The sequence below is a fragment of the Rhineura floridana genome, chromosome 4, assembly GCF_030035675.1.
Source record: "Rhineura floridana isolate rRhiFlo1 chromosome 4, rRhiFlo1.hap2, whole genome shotgun sequence".
Classification (NCBI taxonomy): Eukaryota; Metazoa; Chordata; class Lepidosauria; order Squamata; family Rhineuridae; genus Rhineura; species Rhineura floridana.
This window is the reverse complement of record NC_084483.1, coordinates 85,961,178-85,978,115: the sequence shown is the minus strand read 5'-3', so window position 1 is coordinate 85,978,115 and position 16,938 is coordinate 85,961,178. Positions and strand designations below refer to the sequence as shown.

General features: G+C 40.1%; 1 protein-coding gene across 4 annotated transcripts in view; it reads right to left on the bottom strand.

Annotated features, from left to right (window-relative positions):
* The window catches only part of FIG4 (FIG4 phosphoinositide 5-phosphatase), a 159,685-nt gene that overhangs the window by 126,051 nt on the left and 16,696 nt on the right, over positions 1-16,938 (bottom strand). For 3 of the 4 annotated variants that reach the window (XM_061623590.1, XM_061623592.1, XM_061623591.1), the window contains exons 2-5: positions 14,088-14,186; positions 12,621-12,744; positions 8,825-8,981; positions 4,022-4,072 (exon numbers count right to left, since the gene is read on the bottom strand). In XM_061623590.1, the coding sequence (XP_061479574.1) occupies positions 4,022-4,072; positions 8,825-8,981; positions 12,621-12,744; positions 14,088-14,186 (431 nt within the window). The remainder of the gene's footprint in view (positions 1-4,021; positions 4,073-8,824; positions 8,982-12,620; positions 12,745-14,087; positions 14,187-16,938) is intronic. The other variant, XM_061623593.1, reaches the window with a different exon arrangement.

Sequence of the window (16,938 nt, the reverse complement as noted above, 5' to 3'; positions counted from 1 at the left end):
TCAAATGGAAATAATTGTACAACATCAGTCTGGGTGGGACATAGTTACGGTAATTACACGATGCTATCATAGGGTCGCCATAAGTCGTAATCGATTTGAAGGCACATAACAACAACAACAACCAGATAGGATATTTTTCACAAAATGGAACATTTACAAAGGAATACCTACCCTGTCCTTTGAACCTATCATATTATAATACTAAAATAGTGATAAATTCATAAGGCAAATGTCAAATAATTGTTCTCTAAAAGGACATTATTTTGTTTATGGGAATAGAGCCTACAAGAGATAACCTGCTGGGTGGAAAGGGTCTTGTTACATAGCCAGTGTAGTGCCTGCAATTAGAACTCTGCATTATCTGCCTCAGAGAAAAAATCAACATATGAGAGAAGTGGCAGAAATCAGATCTCCTAATAATGTTTCTTTGGTTTCTATGATGCCTTGGCCCTTACTGAGTCTAAATCATCTGGCTCCTTATTCTCCTTTGTGGCCTGATATCCCTAATGCATCCAGAGCAGGGCAAGTAGACTATACATTCCTCCCTAAATGTATAAGTGGAACCCATTGTTGGACATGTAATGGAACTTTTTGCATGGGTACTAATAATTGCTGTGTCAATTTTAAGTGAAAGGGGGCATGGGTGGCTGGTTCTTGGTTACATGGGCATACTCCAGTAAAAGCAGGAATAATATTATTCCTTGATATTGATATTGGATGTCGTCTCGCTATTGCAGGACTGGAATTGTGGCTTTACCCAATCACTACTTCATATGTGGATGGAGAGCATTTAAATATTTGCCACCAGGAAGGAGAGGAACTTTTTATGTAGCCACTCTGGAGTACCATGAGAGACTGGATAAAGCCAGAGGCAAGAGGAGATAACTGACACCTAAGGATTTTTTGGTGTTATGTTTCCAGGATTAGGAGTAGCCTTTATTATGAAAAAAATTAAAAGAATAGCTGGAGTTACAGAAGAAGTTGCAAATGCAACCACAACAGGGTTGGAAGCTCTTACTGCCGAAATTGGTACTATTCACCAAATGGTTTTACAAAACAGAATAGCATTGGATTATTTTCTAGCTGAAATGGGAGGTGCGTGTACCTTGATTGGAAAGGAATGTTGTGTTTTCATACCCAATAATACAAATGCAACCTTTAAGCAGACTAACCTAATACAGAATCAAATAGCTAAACTTCACGAAAATGAAGAATGGAATTGGGATTTATAGGGGTAGCTAAAAGAAAGATGGGGTATGAATTTCTTATATTGTTTACTTCTGCTTGGTGTTTTGACTTTTCTGTATATTAGCATCCAGTTATTAACTGCTTGTGGCAGATGTTGTATTAATAAATTAATTTCAATTATATAAAAAGACTTAAGCCCGGAACAGAAGAGAGAGGTATATAATATGTATGCAGAAATAAAGAAAAGAGAGAAAAGGAGAAACAAGAAATATATGAATGAATATGCAAATTTGAAGTGGAGCTATCAGTTCCAAAGGGAGGAATGTGGAAGTAACAAAAGCTAGGTCTTAACTTTGGTTCAGATTTGTGAGTGCAAAAAATGACGGGTAGAATGTTTCTGTTTAATGTACTAAGAGGGAATGTTAAAAAGCTAAAACATGAGAAGAGCAAACATGTTAAAGCATTTGCAAGCTGCGTGTATATAACCCTTAGACTTTAAACTGCTGATAAGTGCTTCCCCTAATTAATGTTTAATTTTCTCTGTTCTCTGTGAAGGACAGTAATACATGTCAAGATGACATACGAAAATGATGACATACTGTAATTTGGGTTACGTGTGCTTTAAGGAACCATATAAATGAATGCTGTAAAAATGAAGAAGCAGAGAGCTTTGGGCATTCATGGTATTTCCATGTCAGTGTGACGTTCTCTCCAAACAGCTGTTTGAACTTTGCTCCCAAAATAAAGATGTCTCTAATGGATCTGATCTAAACACAGTGTAAATCCTTGTTTTCTTCCACAGTACCTTGAGCTCCTTAGCAAGTAGGACAAGTTACATATGAAATACATAAATAATCAAGCATTCCAGGTAGTAATTCTACGTACTGGGAGTCTATTAACTTCCCATTTCCATAGGCTTTTACTTTCTGCAACGTTTCTTTGTATGAGAAGCTTTAAAGCTCATTGAGGAATTTCTCTTTGTTCCTGTCAACTGCTGCTCACATCTCCATCTTGATGTTAGGGACCCTAGCCAAAGGCTTGCTGGGTCACCTAACAAACTATTAGGATGCAGAATTCTCCATTGTGGCAGTGCAAATTGACAAAATGACAATACAGTATTAGCACAGGGAACAGCCTGTACATCCAATCATTGTCTGCATGATTAAATATAAATATAAGGCATCGAGCACGCTTGAGACAAATGTTAGAAACGAATTTCATTCAACCTTAATCAACTCTGATTTTAAAAAAAATTATCAAAGATAATTTCAAATGCATACGCGCATGTGCACACATGCGTGCACTGTTCTCCTCAATGCATTTCTAACTAGCAGACAGTTTCTTCCTCTTTTCTACTCTACTTTAGAAATGACTCTTGGTTGATAAAGGCAAATCTGGACTGTATTTTAAGAGAGTCCTTTGGAAAAGGAAAGTGGGGGTGATAGCTGGTTACAAAATGTTCCAGGGAGACAGTTTTATCAATCGGACCCAAATTGGGTATGCAAAGTAAAAAAGATAATCCTGTGGTGCTGACATTTTAAAAAGGAAAAAAATCCAGTTTTGTTATTGCATAGAAATGGTGCTGAAGTTTGAAACTGGTAACTTGTAAAAGATGACTTTGGTGGAACAAGGGTTTGGCTCATAATGAGCTCAGCCCATCACTCCTTGCACCATCTTCCTGCCCAAAGCCCAAAGCCCAGCTACCTGTGAGTAGCTGCAGCTACAGTTTAGTCTCTCAGGAGGTCTCTTTGCAAGTTTCCATCACTCTGGTGCCTAAAATACTGAAATGATAGCAACCCAGGTATATATATTGGGACATGTAGTGTTCCAGGGCACCTGGGACAGAGACATTAGGCATGCAGGAAATTACTTATTTCAGGGTTCCTGGCACCTGGGATGCTGTCATGTCAGTATTCTAGGTACCAGTGACTAGTGAAGGTCTGACCAGGCAATAAGAGAAAGGGCTGCTGGGGCAGTCCTCAATTGTGGAAGAGGAGGAGAAACATTTAGCTCCTGTCAGACTCTTAGTGAAATGGTTGTGAATGCAGTGGGGTCTGAATTTCAGAACAGACTCAGAAATAAAAGTAGTCATTTTCCGATTTTGGGAGGAAGATAACTTGGTTTAGCCGAGCCCTTTCTAAAAATTGAGATAGAAGGGTTCATCCATCACTCGTGACAGGAGTGGTCAATTGGGCCATTGGTTCTCAGATATTCCACAGTCATCATGGCAGGGGCCAAACTATATTTTTTAAAAAGTGATAAAGGGTCCTTATAGGCAGCCAAGTAGAGGGCCAAGAGACAAGGGGTGGTATTCAATAAACAAATTCAATAAATAATAATAATACCGCCATGCCCCTTCTATGATGAGCTTCCGCTGGACCTTGAAGACCTGGCTCTTCAGGCAGGCTTTTGGGGTGGGTTAGATTTTATCTTCATTGTTTTTAGATTTTTAATGCCTACGTATTGTATGCCTATGTTGTACGTCACCCAGAGTGGCTGGACAGCCAGCCAGATGGGCGACTAATAAAGTCAATAAATAATAATAATATTCAATGCTAGTCCTACTCAGAGTAGACCCACTGAAATAGAGATGCCTAAATTAGGTTTGTTCATTTTAATAGATCTACTCTGAGTACAATACAACCAGTGGATGGTTGAGGTAATTTCACATATGAGAACAGAAGGATCCTAGAACCTGGATAGTGGTGGGCAACAAGCACATTAGTGAATCTTTCTCCTTTCATACAATTCTGAGAAAGATAATGGAAAAGGAAATGACAGTTTTTGGACATTCAGTGAACATTCCAATGATCATTTGAAATGAAAAACATACCTGAAATAAAAGTTGCTAGATAGGTCCACATTCTGAAATATTCGAAGATATCTAAAGAAAACACAGGAAGACAATATTTGTATATGGCAAGGATTTTTTAAAATTCCCAACACTCTTGCCTCTTCACCAACAATGAAACATGCTGTTGGTACCCTAATCAGTTTTTTGGTGGACAGTCATTCTCATTTTTGAACTCTCGTTTGTAAGCTCAGAAGTGATATCTTTTCCTATAAGAATAAAGATGCCAAGTGAAAATATGATAGACATACATACTCCCGAAAGAAAAGGACATCGAAGAAAAGCAGACACCAAAAAGTGAGTTAATGACAAAGCACCAGTATAAAGTCCGTGGTCAATGTATCTTGATCAGTACACAAAACTCTTACTTATGTAACGTACTGTCTCTGTACAAATTACCAAGAATGTCATTTTGTGTCTATTTTACAGTTCTGTCCCAGAATCTCCTACAGTATATTTTCTGTATAATTGGAGACTCCTCAATTCTGAAGACAATTGTCCATGAAACAAAAGCATATTTTGTCACAAACATCTTGATGCATAGCTAGCTCTATAATACAGTAGGGCCCCGCTTTACAGCGCTTCGCTTTACGGCGCTTCACTAATGCAGCGGTCTCAATTAGACGCAATTAGACTAAAGCCCCACTCATACGGCGCTTTTTCTGCTTTTATGGTGGTTTTCGGGTGTTGTGCGCCATTCTATTCAATGAATTCTGCTTTACAGCGGGGGTCTGGAACGTAACCCGCCATATGAGTGGGGCCCTACTGTAATGTTACTAGCTAACTACGGTAGAATAGAACAGGCATTATCTACACAGCTCAAAGGTAGGTTATCATACAGTAAACAGTGAGTGACAACATATAGCATCAATTAGCACCACACATAGAAAGAGTTGCATATATGATGAATTATTACCATAAAAGTGGTCTAGCTCTACCCCCAGCCCAGAAAAGGACATCTGTGTGTGTAGAGGAAATAGGCAAACACATGCTAAGAAAGGAAATAATCCTACATCCAAGACTTGTGACTTAATGTATAGTGTCCCATGCTATATGGGAAATTGCACATCCAACAGACAGTTGGCACTGTCAACTTTGAAAGTCTAAACCAGCTGCTGCATGTGATGATATTTTATTTTATTTATTTATTTTATTTCATTTATATACTGCCCTAAGCCTGACGGCTCTCTGGGCGGTGTACACAAGAGATAAAAACAGCACAATATATAACTACAATAAACACAATAAAGTCAAAAACCCAAAACAAACAAATAGCAACAAAAAAAGCAAACAGCATCATAATACAACATAAAAAGTACAGTTAAAATACACTTTAAAAACAGATTAAAATACACTTTTAAATGCCTGGGAGAATAAAAAGGTTTTCACCTGACGCCGAAAGGATAGCAGCGTCGGCGCCAGGCGCACCTCATCGGAGACACTGTTCCACAATTCGGGGGCCACCACCGAAAAGGCCCTAGATCTAGTCACCACCCTCCGAGCTTCTCGATGAGATGGCACTCGGAGGAGGGCCTTAGATGTTGAGCGCAGTGTACGGCTAGGTTCATATTGGGAGAGGCGTTCCACCAGGTATTGCGGTCCCATGCCGTGTAAGGCTTTATAGGTCAAAACCAGCACTTTGAATCTAGCCCGGAAACAAATAGGGAGCCAGAGCAGACGAGCCAGAACAGGTGTTATATGAGCGGACCTTCTGGTCCGCGTCAACAGTCTGGCCGCTGCATTCTGGACTAGCTGTAGTTTCCGAATTATCTTCAAGGGCAGCCCAACGTAGAGCGCATTGCAGTAGTCCAATCTAGAAGTTACCAGAGCATGAACAACAGAGGTGAGGTCATCACCGTCCAGATAGGGACGTAGCTGGGCTACCAAACGAAGATGGTAGAAAGCATTCCGTGCCACCGAGGCCACCTGGGCCTCCAGTGACAAGGAAGGATTGAAAAGAACTCCCAAGCTACGAACGTGTTCCTTCAAGGGGAGTGTAACCCCATCGAGAACAGGATGAACATCCACCATCTGGGCAGGGGAAGGACTCACCAACATCGTCTCAGTCTTGTCGGGATTGAGCTTCAGTTTGTTCACTCTCATCCAGTCCATTATCGCGGCCAGGCAACGGTTTAGTATGTTAACAGCCTCACCTGAGGAAGATGAAAAGGAGAAATAGAGCTGCGTGTCATCAGCATACTGATGACAACGCACCCCAAAACTCTTGATGACCGCACCCAGCGGCTTCATGTAGATGTTAAAGAGCATGGGGGACAGTACCGATCCCTGTGGGACTCCACAATGGAGAGTCCAGGGTATCGAGTAATGTTACCCAAGCACAACCCTCTGGTGACGACCCACCAAGTAGGAGCGGAGCCACTGCCAGGCAGTACCCCCAACTCCCAACTCCATGAGTCTTCCCAGAAGGATACCATGGTCGATGGTATCAAAAGCAGCTGAGAGATCAAGGAGAATCAACAGGGTCACACTCCCCCTGTCCCTCTCCCGACAAAGGTCATCATACAGGGCGACCAAGGCTATATCTAGACTGCAGCCCTCATGAAACAGCTTGCAATCCTGATATACAAAATAATTTATTATGTAAAAAGGGGGCTTGTAGACTATGGCTTGGATCCAAAGTTCCAAGGAGCAGAACTCAGTTGTATGCTCTCTTTGAAAAGGTGAGGGGAAGAGGCCATTTATCCTGTTCCCCTTTCCTGTGTAGCCCCTTGTAAAGCTACAAAGGGTTGGAGGAACGGTGTGGGAGGTGGTTCTGGGGAAACTGAAAATCAACAAAAATCACTTTTCCCTCCCCTCTTTCTCCAGCAGGAATCTCTGATAGATCCCAGTCAGTTCTGCAATTGAAAGAAATCCTTTCTTTCACAGAAGGACAACTGAACCCAGTAACATTTCCTCTGAAAGGTTCTTCCACATACTTCTGAGTTGTTGGCGCTATTCTGTTTCATTTTGTAAATCGGTGGGGTGAAGCTATATCAGTTTAACCCTGTCAATGGCATTCTGAAATGTCACCACAGTAGATGCTAAGGAATTTTATGGTAGTAAGCCTCTGACAACAACAGACAGAACTACTAGAATGCAGACAAACTATTACAGATCTGAAACTGTCAACAGAATTTCTATAAAGAACCCAACTTCTGTGTATGAAGTGCAAGGTGTATCTGGCTGGGGTGGAGTGAGGGGAGAAGACCCTGACATGGGCTCCAGTAATAGAAAGAATTATGTGAGCAGGTAGGAAAGCTGAAGAGAGTCCAGAAGCAAAGGGACAAAAAAGATGCAAGGTTACTAAACAAAGGAGACAGACAGAACCTGCATTGAGAGTGAGTAGCCCAAGGATATATCAGCCTTAAGGAGGCAAGTAACAGCAAGAGGCAGTGGGATGGAGAATACGCATTTCAAAGACTGATTTAACCAGATATTTGGTTTCAGATGATAGATAGACAGATGTAAAGTGGTTGAAAACCAGGTTCATAATGCCCATTGAGCAGCTTTCTCTGAAGCAGGGGTGGGAAACTGCAGCCCACTCTGAAGCAAAAGTGGCTAATCCCTCTGCAGGCTACTTTGCCTGCTAAGAAGGGCCCTGGCTTGACCTGCAAATGAATATTCTTGAATTCAAGCTGTAATTGCAAAGGAATATCCAGTTGCACATGAGTGTGCTCCCAATTCTTCCTTTTGAATTCAGTGCTTTACCTTTTGGTTGTTATGTGCCTTCAAGTCGATCACGACTTATGGCAACCCTATGAATCAGTGACCTCCAACAGCATCTGTCATGAACCACCCTGTTCAGAACTTGTAAGTTCAGGTCTGTGGCTTCCTTTATGGAATCAATCCATCTCTTGTTTGGTCTTCCTCTTTTTCTACTCCCTTCTGTTTTTCCCAGCATTATTGTCTTTTCTATGTGAATCAGGTCTTCTCATGATGTGTCCAAAGTATGACAACCTCAGTTTCATCATTTTAGCTTCTAGTGATAGTTCTGGTTTAATTTGTTCTAACACCCAATTATTTGTCTTTTTCCTGTCTATGGTATGCACAAAGCTCTCCTCCAACACCACATTTCAAATGAGTTGATTTTTCTCTTATCCGCTTTTTTTACTGTCCAACTTTCACATCCATACACAGAGATTGGGAATGCCATGGTCTGAATGATCCTGACTTTAGTGTTCAGTGATACATCTTCTGGTTTCTTGACTATTGTCTCCATTTTGGTTAATGACTGTGCCGAGGTATTCATAATCCTTGACAAGTTCAATGTCCTTGTTGTCAACTTTAAAGTTACAGAAATCTTCTGTTGTTATTACTTTAGTTTTCTTGACGTTCAGCTGTAGTCCTGCTTTTGTGCTTTCCTCTTGAACTTTCATCAGCATTTGTTTCAAATCATTACTGGTTTCTGCTAATAGTATGGTATCGTCTGCATATCTTAAATTATTGATATTTCTCCCTCCAATTTTCACACTTTATTTGTCTCATACTTGACATCAAACGGCAAGGCTATGGTGGCCAAGCCACAACAGCTGACGTCAAGTGATGTGGCTTGACCAAAATGGCCTGGTGCCCCAAATGGGCAGGCCTATTTAAGCTTGAGGGATGGGGGTTCCCAAGTGCTGTTCTGAAAGGTAAGTAAATAAGGCTGCAATAATATACACACTTACTTTGAGTAAGATCCACTGAACTCAATGAGTCTTACTTATGAGTTCACATACACACCATAGCTCTATCAACATGTCTTTTGCACGTGATGTTAAATCGAACAGAAAAAGCATAATTTACCTTGCTTCATCAGGATGAGTCACTCTTACAGAGTCATTTGGAATGTAGATCATAGTTGTATCTTCTATTTTATATACTGCATGTCCTCCAATATCTGCCATCTTTCTCCTCTTTGTAATTAGCACAATGTAGTAGCCTTCTAAAAATCTGACAAAGCCTACAGGAGACAGAATAAATTACTTCACTCATCATTTGTATGTGTCATTTGACTCAAGATACTGCTAGAAGGCTAAAACCATGCACAAACCCTTTTGAAGCTGTATTTTCCAACACCTTATAAAACTGGAGTGAGAAGAAAAAAAACCTATCATCTGCAAATTGATTGCCTTTAATTTACAAAATTTTATTAAAGGAGCATGCATTTCCTTCTAAATTGTAAACTAAATTATTCATAAATGTAAATTAAAATGTGCTTTTGAAAATGGTTGCTGACTTTGATTGTTCCCCTTTTCTTTACAAAATTATTTATTGGATACTTAAGGCATATTTCACCAAGTCAGCACCAGGGGTGAACTAAGGAAACTGAAATACCGCATATCAATGTCTGATACTGCAGTGTGACTGTGCAGTGACTGATTACTTTGTCCTTATTAGCTTCCACTTGGAAAAACTTTTAATCACTGCAAGGCCCAGAATCTCTGCCTAGCAGAATAAGAACATGCCATGTCCAAGCTATCAAACTTCAAGTTATTTACTGTAATTTGATTTTCTCCCTGAAATATTTGATGTATAGATTAGGTGAATTTTTCATTCTTTAAATTTTATTTAATAAGATTCTTAAATTTTTATTAGGAATAGTCATTTAGCTGCTCATCAACCAAGGATTCTGCCATTTGGCTAGTTACTCTGGTACTTAGTAACTTATGTTCAGAGACATTTTGTATAATTAACAATTCAATGTTGTAGTGTATGTGCAAGAACAGCATCAAGCACCAGCACCACTGTTCTCCATACAAACTTGCCTACTTTTTAAGATCTTCACCAGAGACTTTAATCCAGATGCTCCCACCTTCAAAAGTTATAAGACAGATGGCACCAGGAGATAGGGCTTCTTCAGTGGTGAAACTCCAGCTGGGGAATACTCTCCACAAGACATTCAGCTGAGGCCTTGTTTCTTAAAATTAGGTGCATTCATTTTTAATTGATAAGGTATTTTACATCTGCTTTGCTTCTCTTCTGTTTTTACAGTTTTTCTTGTATTTTTTTTTTCAGACTGAGGGCCAAGTTCCCTTCTCGGCAACCTTCCAGGGGCCACGTGTCAGGCAAAAGTAGATGGAGCGACACATGTAGATTTTTACCTCTGTATAGTAAGCTAGTAGTTCTATACCCCTCTCTATCTTCCATTCCGGCAAGCAAGAAGGATTGTTAGAGCTCAAGGCCATGTTCCAGTCAGGCAAAAACACTCAAGGAAAATGCAGAGCAGGGCTGTGAGGGTATGGCCTGGGAAGAGCCCCAATGGCCAGACAGACTGGCCTGGAGGGCTGTATTTGGCACCTGGCCCTGAGGGTTCTCATCCCTGTTTTATTCTATTGTTTTTCTAAATTTTTAATTACATTTTTAAATATTTGTCGTTAGCCACCTTAGAAGTTTTTATGCTAGTAGGTGGGACAGAATTTTTTAAATAAAAAATCCTTTTCTATAGCAACACTTATGCAGGTGAGGTACCCGATACCTTCAGCCACATAGTAGGCATGAATTTATTTATCCTTTATGTAAACAGCTTTGAGGTCACTTACAACAAAAAGTGGTATATAAGCACATAAAATAATAATGCAGCAGTACTTCCACTATAGTCATTCAAAACTTTTTTAACTTATCCAAGACCATATCTGTCCAGGATAAAATAGGCTTCCCTAGTAGAAAGCTGTTGTTGTTGTTTAACCACATGGTCACCATTAGGGATGGGCAAGAATTTTGCTGAATTCGGATTTAGCACTGGATTTTTCCATGGTCTGCATATTCTCCATCTTTGCGGAGCAATCCTGCTTGCTCCAAACTTTAGCAGCTTTCCCCTGACACCAGATTTTTCTCCTTGAATAATTCCCTTTAATATATTGTTCTTTTATTGATTTTCTCACAGCATAAGACAGCAGTACAGTTCTCTCTTTCTCTCTCTCTCACTCTCTTCCACCCCCTCTACTCAAATAATCCAATTTACAAGTGAGGAGAAAGCAAGGCAAAGCTACAATAGTGGAGGCGGCGGCGGCGAAGCAGCTTTCCTTTCAAAATACTGTTTCTTTCAATATATCAATATTAATGTTGATATTTTGGGGGAGAAAAAAATCAGATTGGTAAAAGCAATGGATAGTGGACAAAGAACAAACTTGAATCGATACTGCATGTTAGGTCGACAGAATGCTTTTGAAGTGGCACCAGCCAACAGACCCCATCCCTAGTCACCATTCAACACAATTAAAACACAGTTAAACTACCTGAAATCAATAGGATTGTGTGTTCAGCTCTAAACTAAAATTGTGACTTTTCATCTTGAAGAGCAAGACAACCAGAAGGCAGGAAGTTCTGAGGTAAAACCAGGGTGCCAACTGTATGTGCCACTTGCTTTTCAAAGAGAATGGAACGTGAACCTAAACATTTTCAAACGGTCTACAGTGAGACTAAGGATTGGTTCATGCTTTGTTAACCACAGCAGAGGCTGTTTCCATGAGGCAGCAACTTCACAAATGTGCTGTATCATTTGAATGTTACATAGCATGTGGATCAGCCTAATTATGGAGAACACCCTCTGTAGCATAAAAAGCATGAGGAGTTGGTAGTGTTTCTGTGGAGACTCTTCATACAATCAGGCTGATTCATTCAATAAATGGCTTTTGACTATTAGAGTCACCTCTGAGAAGCATTTCTTGGCAATCTCAACATTGCTCCTATAATTTATTGTGCAGTCCCTAGTCTGCTTAAAATCCAGTATTAGATGTTACTGAGGCATTATAGGATAATGGTGGGTTCTAGCATTCTGGTAAAGAATAGCTGTCAAATCTGAGGTGCTGCTAACTGATAAAAATGGTCTCCACGTGAATACAGTAGGGCCCCACTCATACGGCAGGTTACGTTCCAGGCCCCTGCCGAAAAGCAAAAACTGTCAGAAAGTGGGGTCCTACTGTATTCCAGCTGCCATAGTGCACGAGCTCCAGCATTACAGCTGATCGCGCGTTCCACCTGATCAGTTGTAGTGTGCAATCAGCTGTAGCGCCAGGAGCTCCAGCAGCAGGACTCCAGCTGACAGCAATCAGCTGGAGCGCAAGAGCTCCCCGCCTTACAGCTGATCGTGTGCTCCAGCTAATGAGCTGGAGCGTCCAATCAGCTGGAGTGCGGGGAGGAGCGCACAAGCTCCCTGCGTTACAGCTGATCACACGCTCCAGCTGATTAGCTATAACACGCAATCGCTGGAGTGCAGGGAGGAGCACGCAAGCTCCCCGCGTTATAGCTGATCGCACGCTTCAGCTGTAGCGCGTGATCAGCTGTAATGCGGGGGTGCTCCAGCTGATTGCTGTCAGATGAAGCGTGGAGGCTGGAGCTCCCCGCGCTACAGCTGATTGCCTCACTGGCGCCACCATATTAGCGGAACGCCGAAAAGCAGGTCACCAAAAAGCGGGGCCCTACTGTACTCCAAATTACCAGAGTGTCCTTTGGTTTATATTTGTAGGGCCAAGGGACATCGTTTTATTTACGTTTTGCTTTTTGCCTGGTTTCATGAATTATCTGTACCTGCAATGTCTTGATCATATTCCAATTTATGCAAGTCTTCAAAAATAGTAAGTAAATAAAAGATGTGCCTTACCTACTATACCAAAAGCAGAAACTGCACGGGATAATCCAGAGGAACCCTTCTGTCCAATTTTTGTCCTGTTCCCCAGATCTAAACGACCAAGCAGTTCTCTTATCTCTTGCTGGGTATAGACATGCTTAAAAACAAGAATGTGCAATCATCTAAAAATGTTTCTTTAAAAATTGCATTGAATAGTTGTACATACAAACCATGGAAGGGACTGTTTCTATTATTGGAAAACTGATGAACTGATTACAGTTTTCCTCAGCCTTTTATGCTTTATAAAGGTTACTCCAGTTGTGATCTAGATGCTATGAGATGTATTGTAGCAAAATGAAATGGGTTCAAATCAGGTTCAAATGTAGCTCAGGCCCCATTCTAAAGTATGTTGTGCTTTCTTCACACATGAAAACATAGGTCTCACTCAGACTGAGATATGTTTAATGAACTCCAGTTTAACTCCTAACAACACAAACTTCTAAAAACCAGCTCCTTCAAGTAATACTGAAGACTCAAGGAGAGAGATATACTTTGTAATTTGTTGATATAAATAGCTGAAAGAAATAGGCATCGGAAGAGAGTTCCTAACACTGGGGTTGCTACTGGGGCTCAATATTTTGAATCATGAGGATTTTTCAGGAAGAATCCTTAACCAGGATGCCAGGTTTGTTATGGTTCTTGCTCATGGTATCATTTCAGAATAATCCACATGGCTAGTAAGTTACCTCACAGCATTCACAATGGAAATTCTTCCACAGGAAATCATTCTATCACACACTCTCATGGCAATAAAACAATAAGAGACCACTAAATGCAACCTTATGTCTTGATCATTCAAAAGTGTCTCCCAATGGGTCGATGCAAACAACCATTTTTTCACTCATCTGCACAAAATGTGCAATAATATCCTTCACAGAGCTTGGCAGAATGAGATCACTGCAAATTACCAGGCTCAAAGTTGGTGTGTCTCATAGCCACTTAAGCAAGAAAAATAAGCAGGGAGGGAGGGACCATCTCTTAATATATTTTTCCCTCTTTTGCTATAGTACAGGAGATAAAACTCATGGATCTTCCTCAGTGAGCCCCACAAGTTACAATTCCCATGCCATACAAAAAATGTACACTCAAAATTCTCTTTGAGGACACTGTAGGTTGTAATCAAAGGTGCTCTTTCTGTGGTAGGTCTTCCGTAGGAGGAAACCATTTCCATTAGGGAACAGAATGTTTGGATATGACCCTCTACATTCAGAAATCATTCCCAGTTACTACAATAACTCATTATTTGACTACTGCTCAGCCCATCTATTGGAGAATACATAAAATGAGAGAAATAGATATTTTGAAAAGTAACATTAGGGAAAATGGGGTCTGAATAATTTTATTTCCACTTGAATTCAAAATATTGAAATATCTGATTATGAAACAAACATTAATTATTAATACTATTTTCTATAATGCCTCAGATCGTGATGTACTTACCCTGTCATCGATAACAACTAAATCCTTCGGTTCAGTGCGGTCAATTTTCAAAACACGATATTTAGTTTCTGCATGATTGCTCCCAACAAGAAAATACCGCTTAGTAAAAAAAAGAGGGGAAAAAGGAAGAAATGGATTTTCTACAAAATTAAATAAACCAACACAACCATGCTTAACACAACTATAGAGAACAAAGTGTCTTTATGCACCTTAAAGACACGACAAATTTACAATAGCACAAGCTTTCACGGGTCCACTTCATCAGGCCTTAATTGAAAAAACAGGTTTTTATCCCAACAAAACTGTTAATTATCTTTTCAGGAACAGGATGTTTGTGTTGTCAATACTATTTTGTGACAATTTTATCTACATTTAAGATGCAACAAACTGCCACAGCCAGTACTTTTTGCATTCCATTTCCCTCTGACCTCACTCCTTACAAAATTTCACCCCCATGCACCCACAATAGTGGTGGGGAATTGGATCTGGCCTTATCTCCCCAACCTCCACAGGCCACATTTGACTGAAGCGCAGGGCTGCTCATCTGTCAATCACTCGACACTACAATAACACTGAGAGACCTTTTGTTGCTTGCATGGTTTGAAATCAAACTGCGTGGGCAAAGGCATAGCCTGCAAAGTTCCAACAATTGGGCTATTCATTGGGACTTGCAAAGCACTCCACATGAGGTTTCACAAGCACCAACAATCAGCAGAAATCTGCTTGTACAACAGGATTTCTGATTTCTTTTCTCCCCCTTCAAGTCCTCTGTGTATTCCCCCAAATCTGCTCCAGCGGGTACCCCAATTTTAGAGGTTCTCTGGAGAGGATTTATGTTGCACAAGCAAACCCCCACTACTGCTACGTGGGATCTCACTCATACATAGCCTTGCTTGTATCTCTCGTCGTACTGTTTTATCAATAATATCACTGAATGTTATTGTTTTAATCTTCTTGTAAGCTGCCTTGGTGACTATGCAATTGAAAAGCAACATGAAAACAGAAATAATCATTTTTGTTTAGTATGATTTTTGTTTAGCTTAGCTAAGATTTTTATCCCAATAGATCATAAAGCCTTAGAATAAGTTCTATTAACTTTTAAAGAAAAATATATTGGGATAAAAATCTAACTTAACCATATTTTTCTTTCTAACATGATTATAATAAAAATTACTCTTGTAATCTTAATTAAGAAGAGTCTATATAGCTCCTAGTGCTTTTAGAAAAGTAACACAAGAAATTAAAATCTACAGCAGCCTATTGCATCCAGCTATTAATATGGGAAAATACCACAAGAATGCAAAACAAATGTTAATTTTCTGAGCAAAATTGTCTGAAGTGCACATGCTATTATAAATTATTATTCTTTTAAAACATCCAGAACATACTGCAATTATGATTTTGTAATTATGATTTTCTGCATTCCAAGCAAATCAAGCTTCAGTTGTTTTTGTGATAATTATACATATTCCTTGTTTTTGACCCACCAAATATTTAGTAAATGGCATTTACTATATTATCTATTTTTAATACTTAAATCTTCAAGAGGACCTCCACCCAGTTGCACTATATACATTACGTGACAAAGCAGCAAAGAAAACTAAATTAGTTTGTATACCAAGAGTAATTGACAGCAAGAACAGAAGGCAGGGCTGGCATACTACATTTGCTTTACTACTTGTTTTTTAATCAATGCTGAGTTTCTATTAAAAAAACCAAGTGCATGCTATTAATAATGCTTACAAGCCAACCCTATGCATGCATACTGAGTTCCATAGGGCTTACTGCCAAGTAAGTGCCTAGTCTTGTAGCAGAAAATGGTACATTCTGAAGTGCACAGCCACCAGATTTGCATGACTGCAGGCTTGTTTTTATGCTTCTTCTCAAAGTAACAGATTATTATTTTTATTGTTGTTATTGTTACTGAGATTTATTAGTTGCTTGTTACCCAAAGGTCTCCAAGCATCTTACAACCAAAATAAATATCATACCCTAAAGCAAAATAATTAAACAACCATCAGATCAATACAGCCACAGACACCTTTATAAGTACACTAATACAAACAATCTCAGTCTATCAAATGCCTGATGCTGAAAAGATGTCAATGAAGGCACTAGGCAGACTGCGCTGGGAAGCATATTCTACAGGCAGGGAGCAGAACTGAAAAGGCCCTCTCCCTTGTCACCACCCTCCAAGCCTGCCTCAGAGGAGGACCTAGAGAAGGGCCTCAGAAAAAGACCTGAGGGTTCAGGTAAGTTCATATCAGGAGAGGTGTTCCTAAAGATATTGAAGTCCTGAGCCGTAAAGAGCTTTATATGTCAAAACCAGCACTTTGAATTGGGCTTGGAAGTATACAGGCAGGCAGTGAAACTGGAAAAAGAACTGGTGTTATATGATCTGTTTGCCTTCAATCAGGGAGCCGCATTCTGCACTAACTGGAGCTTCTAAACTACAGTAGGGCCCCACTTTACGCCACTTCGCTAATACGGCAGTCTCGATTTGATGCAATTAGACTAAAACCCCACTCATACGGCGCTTGTTCTGCTTTTACGCTGGTTTTCGGGCGTCGCACGCCATTCTGTTCAATGAGTTCCGCTTTTCAGCAGGGGTCCAGAACGTAACCCGCCGTATGAGTGGGGCCCTACTGTATTTTCAAAGGCAGCCCCAGGTGAAGTGAACTGCAATAATCACCACTGTAGATGGTGATAGCACAGGTAGTTTCAGAAAACGCTGGACTTTGGGCTATATAAGGCCCGCTGTTAAAAACACACCAGGATATGTGTGCTAATTTCTCAGAATTTTATCTACCTAATTTTTTAGATCAATCTATATCTAAACACAACCACTACA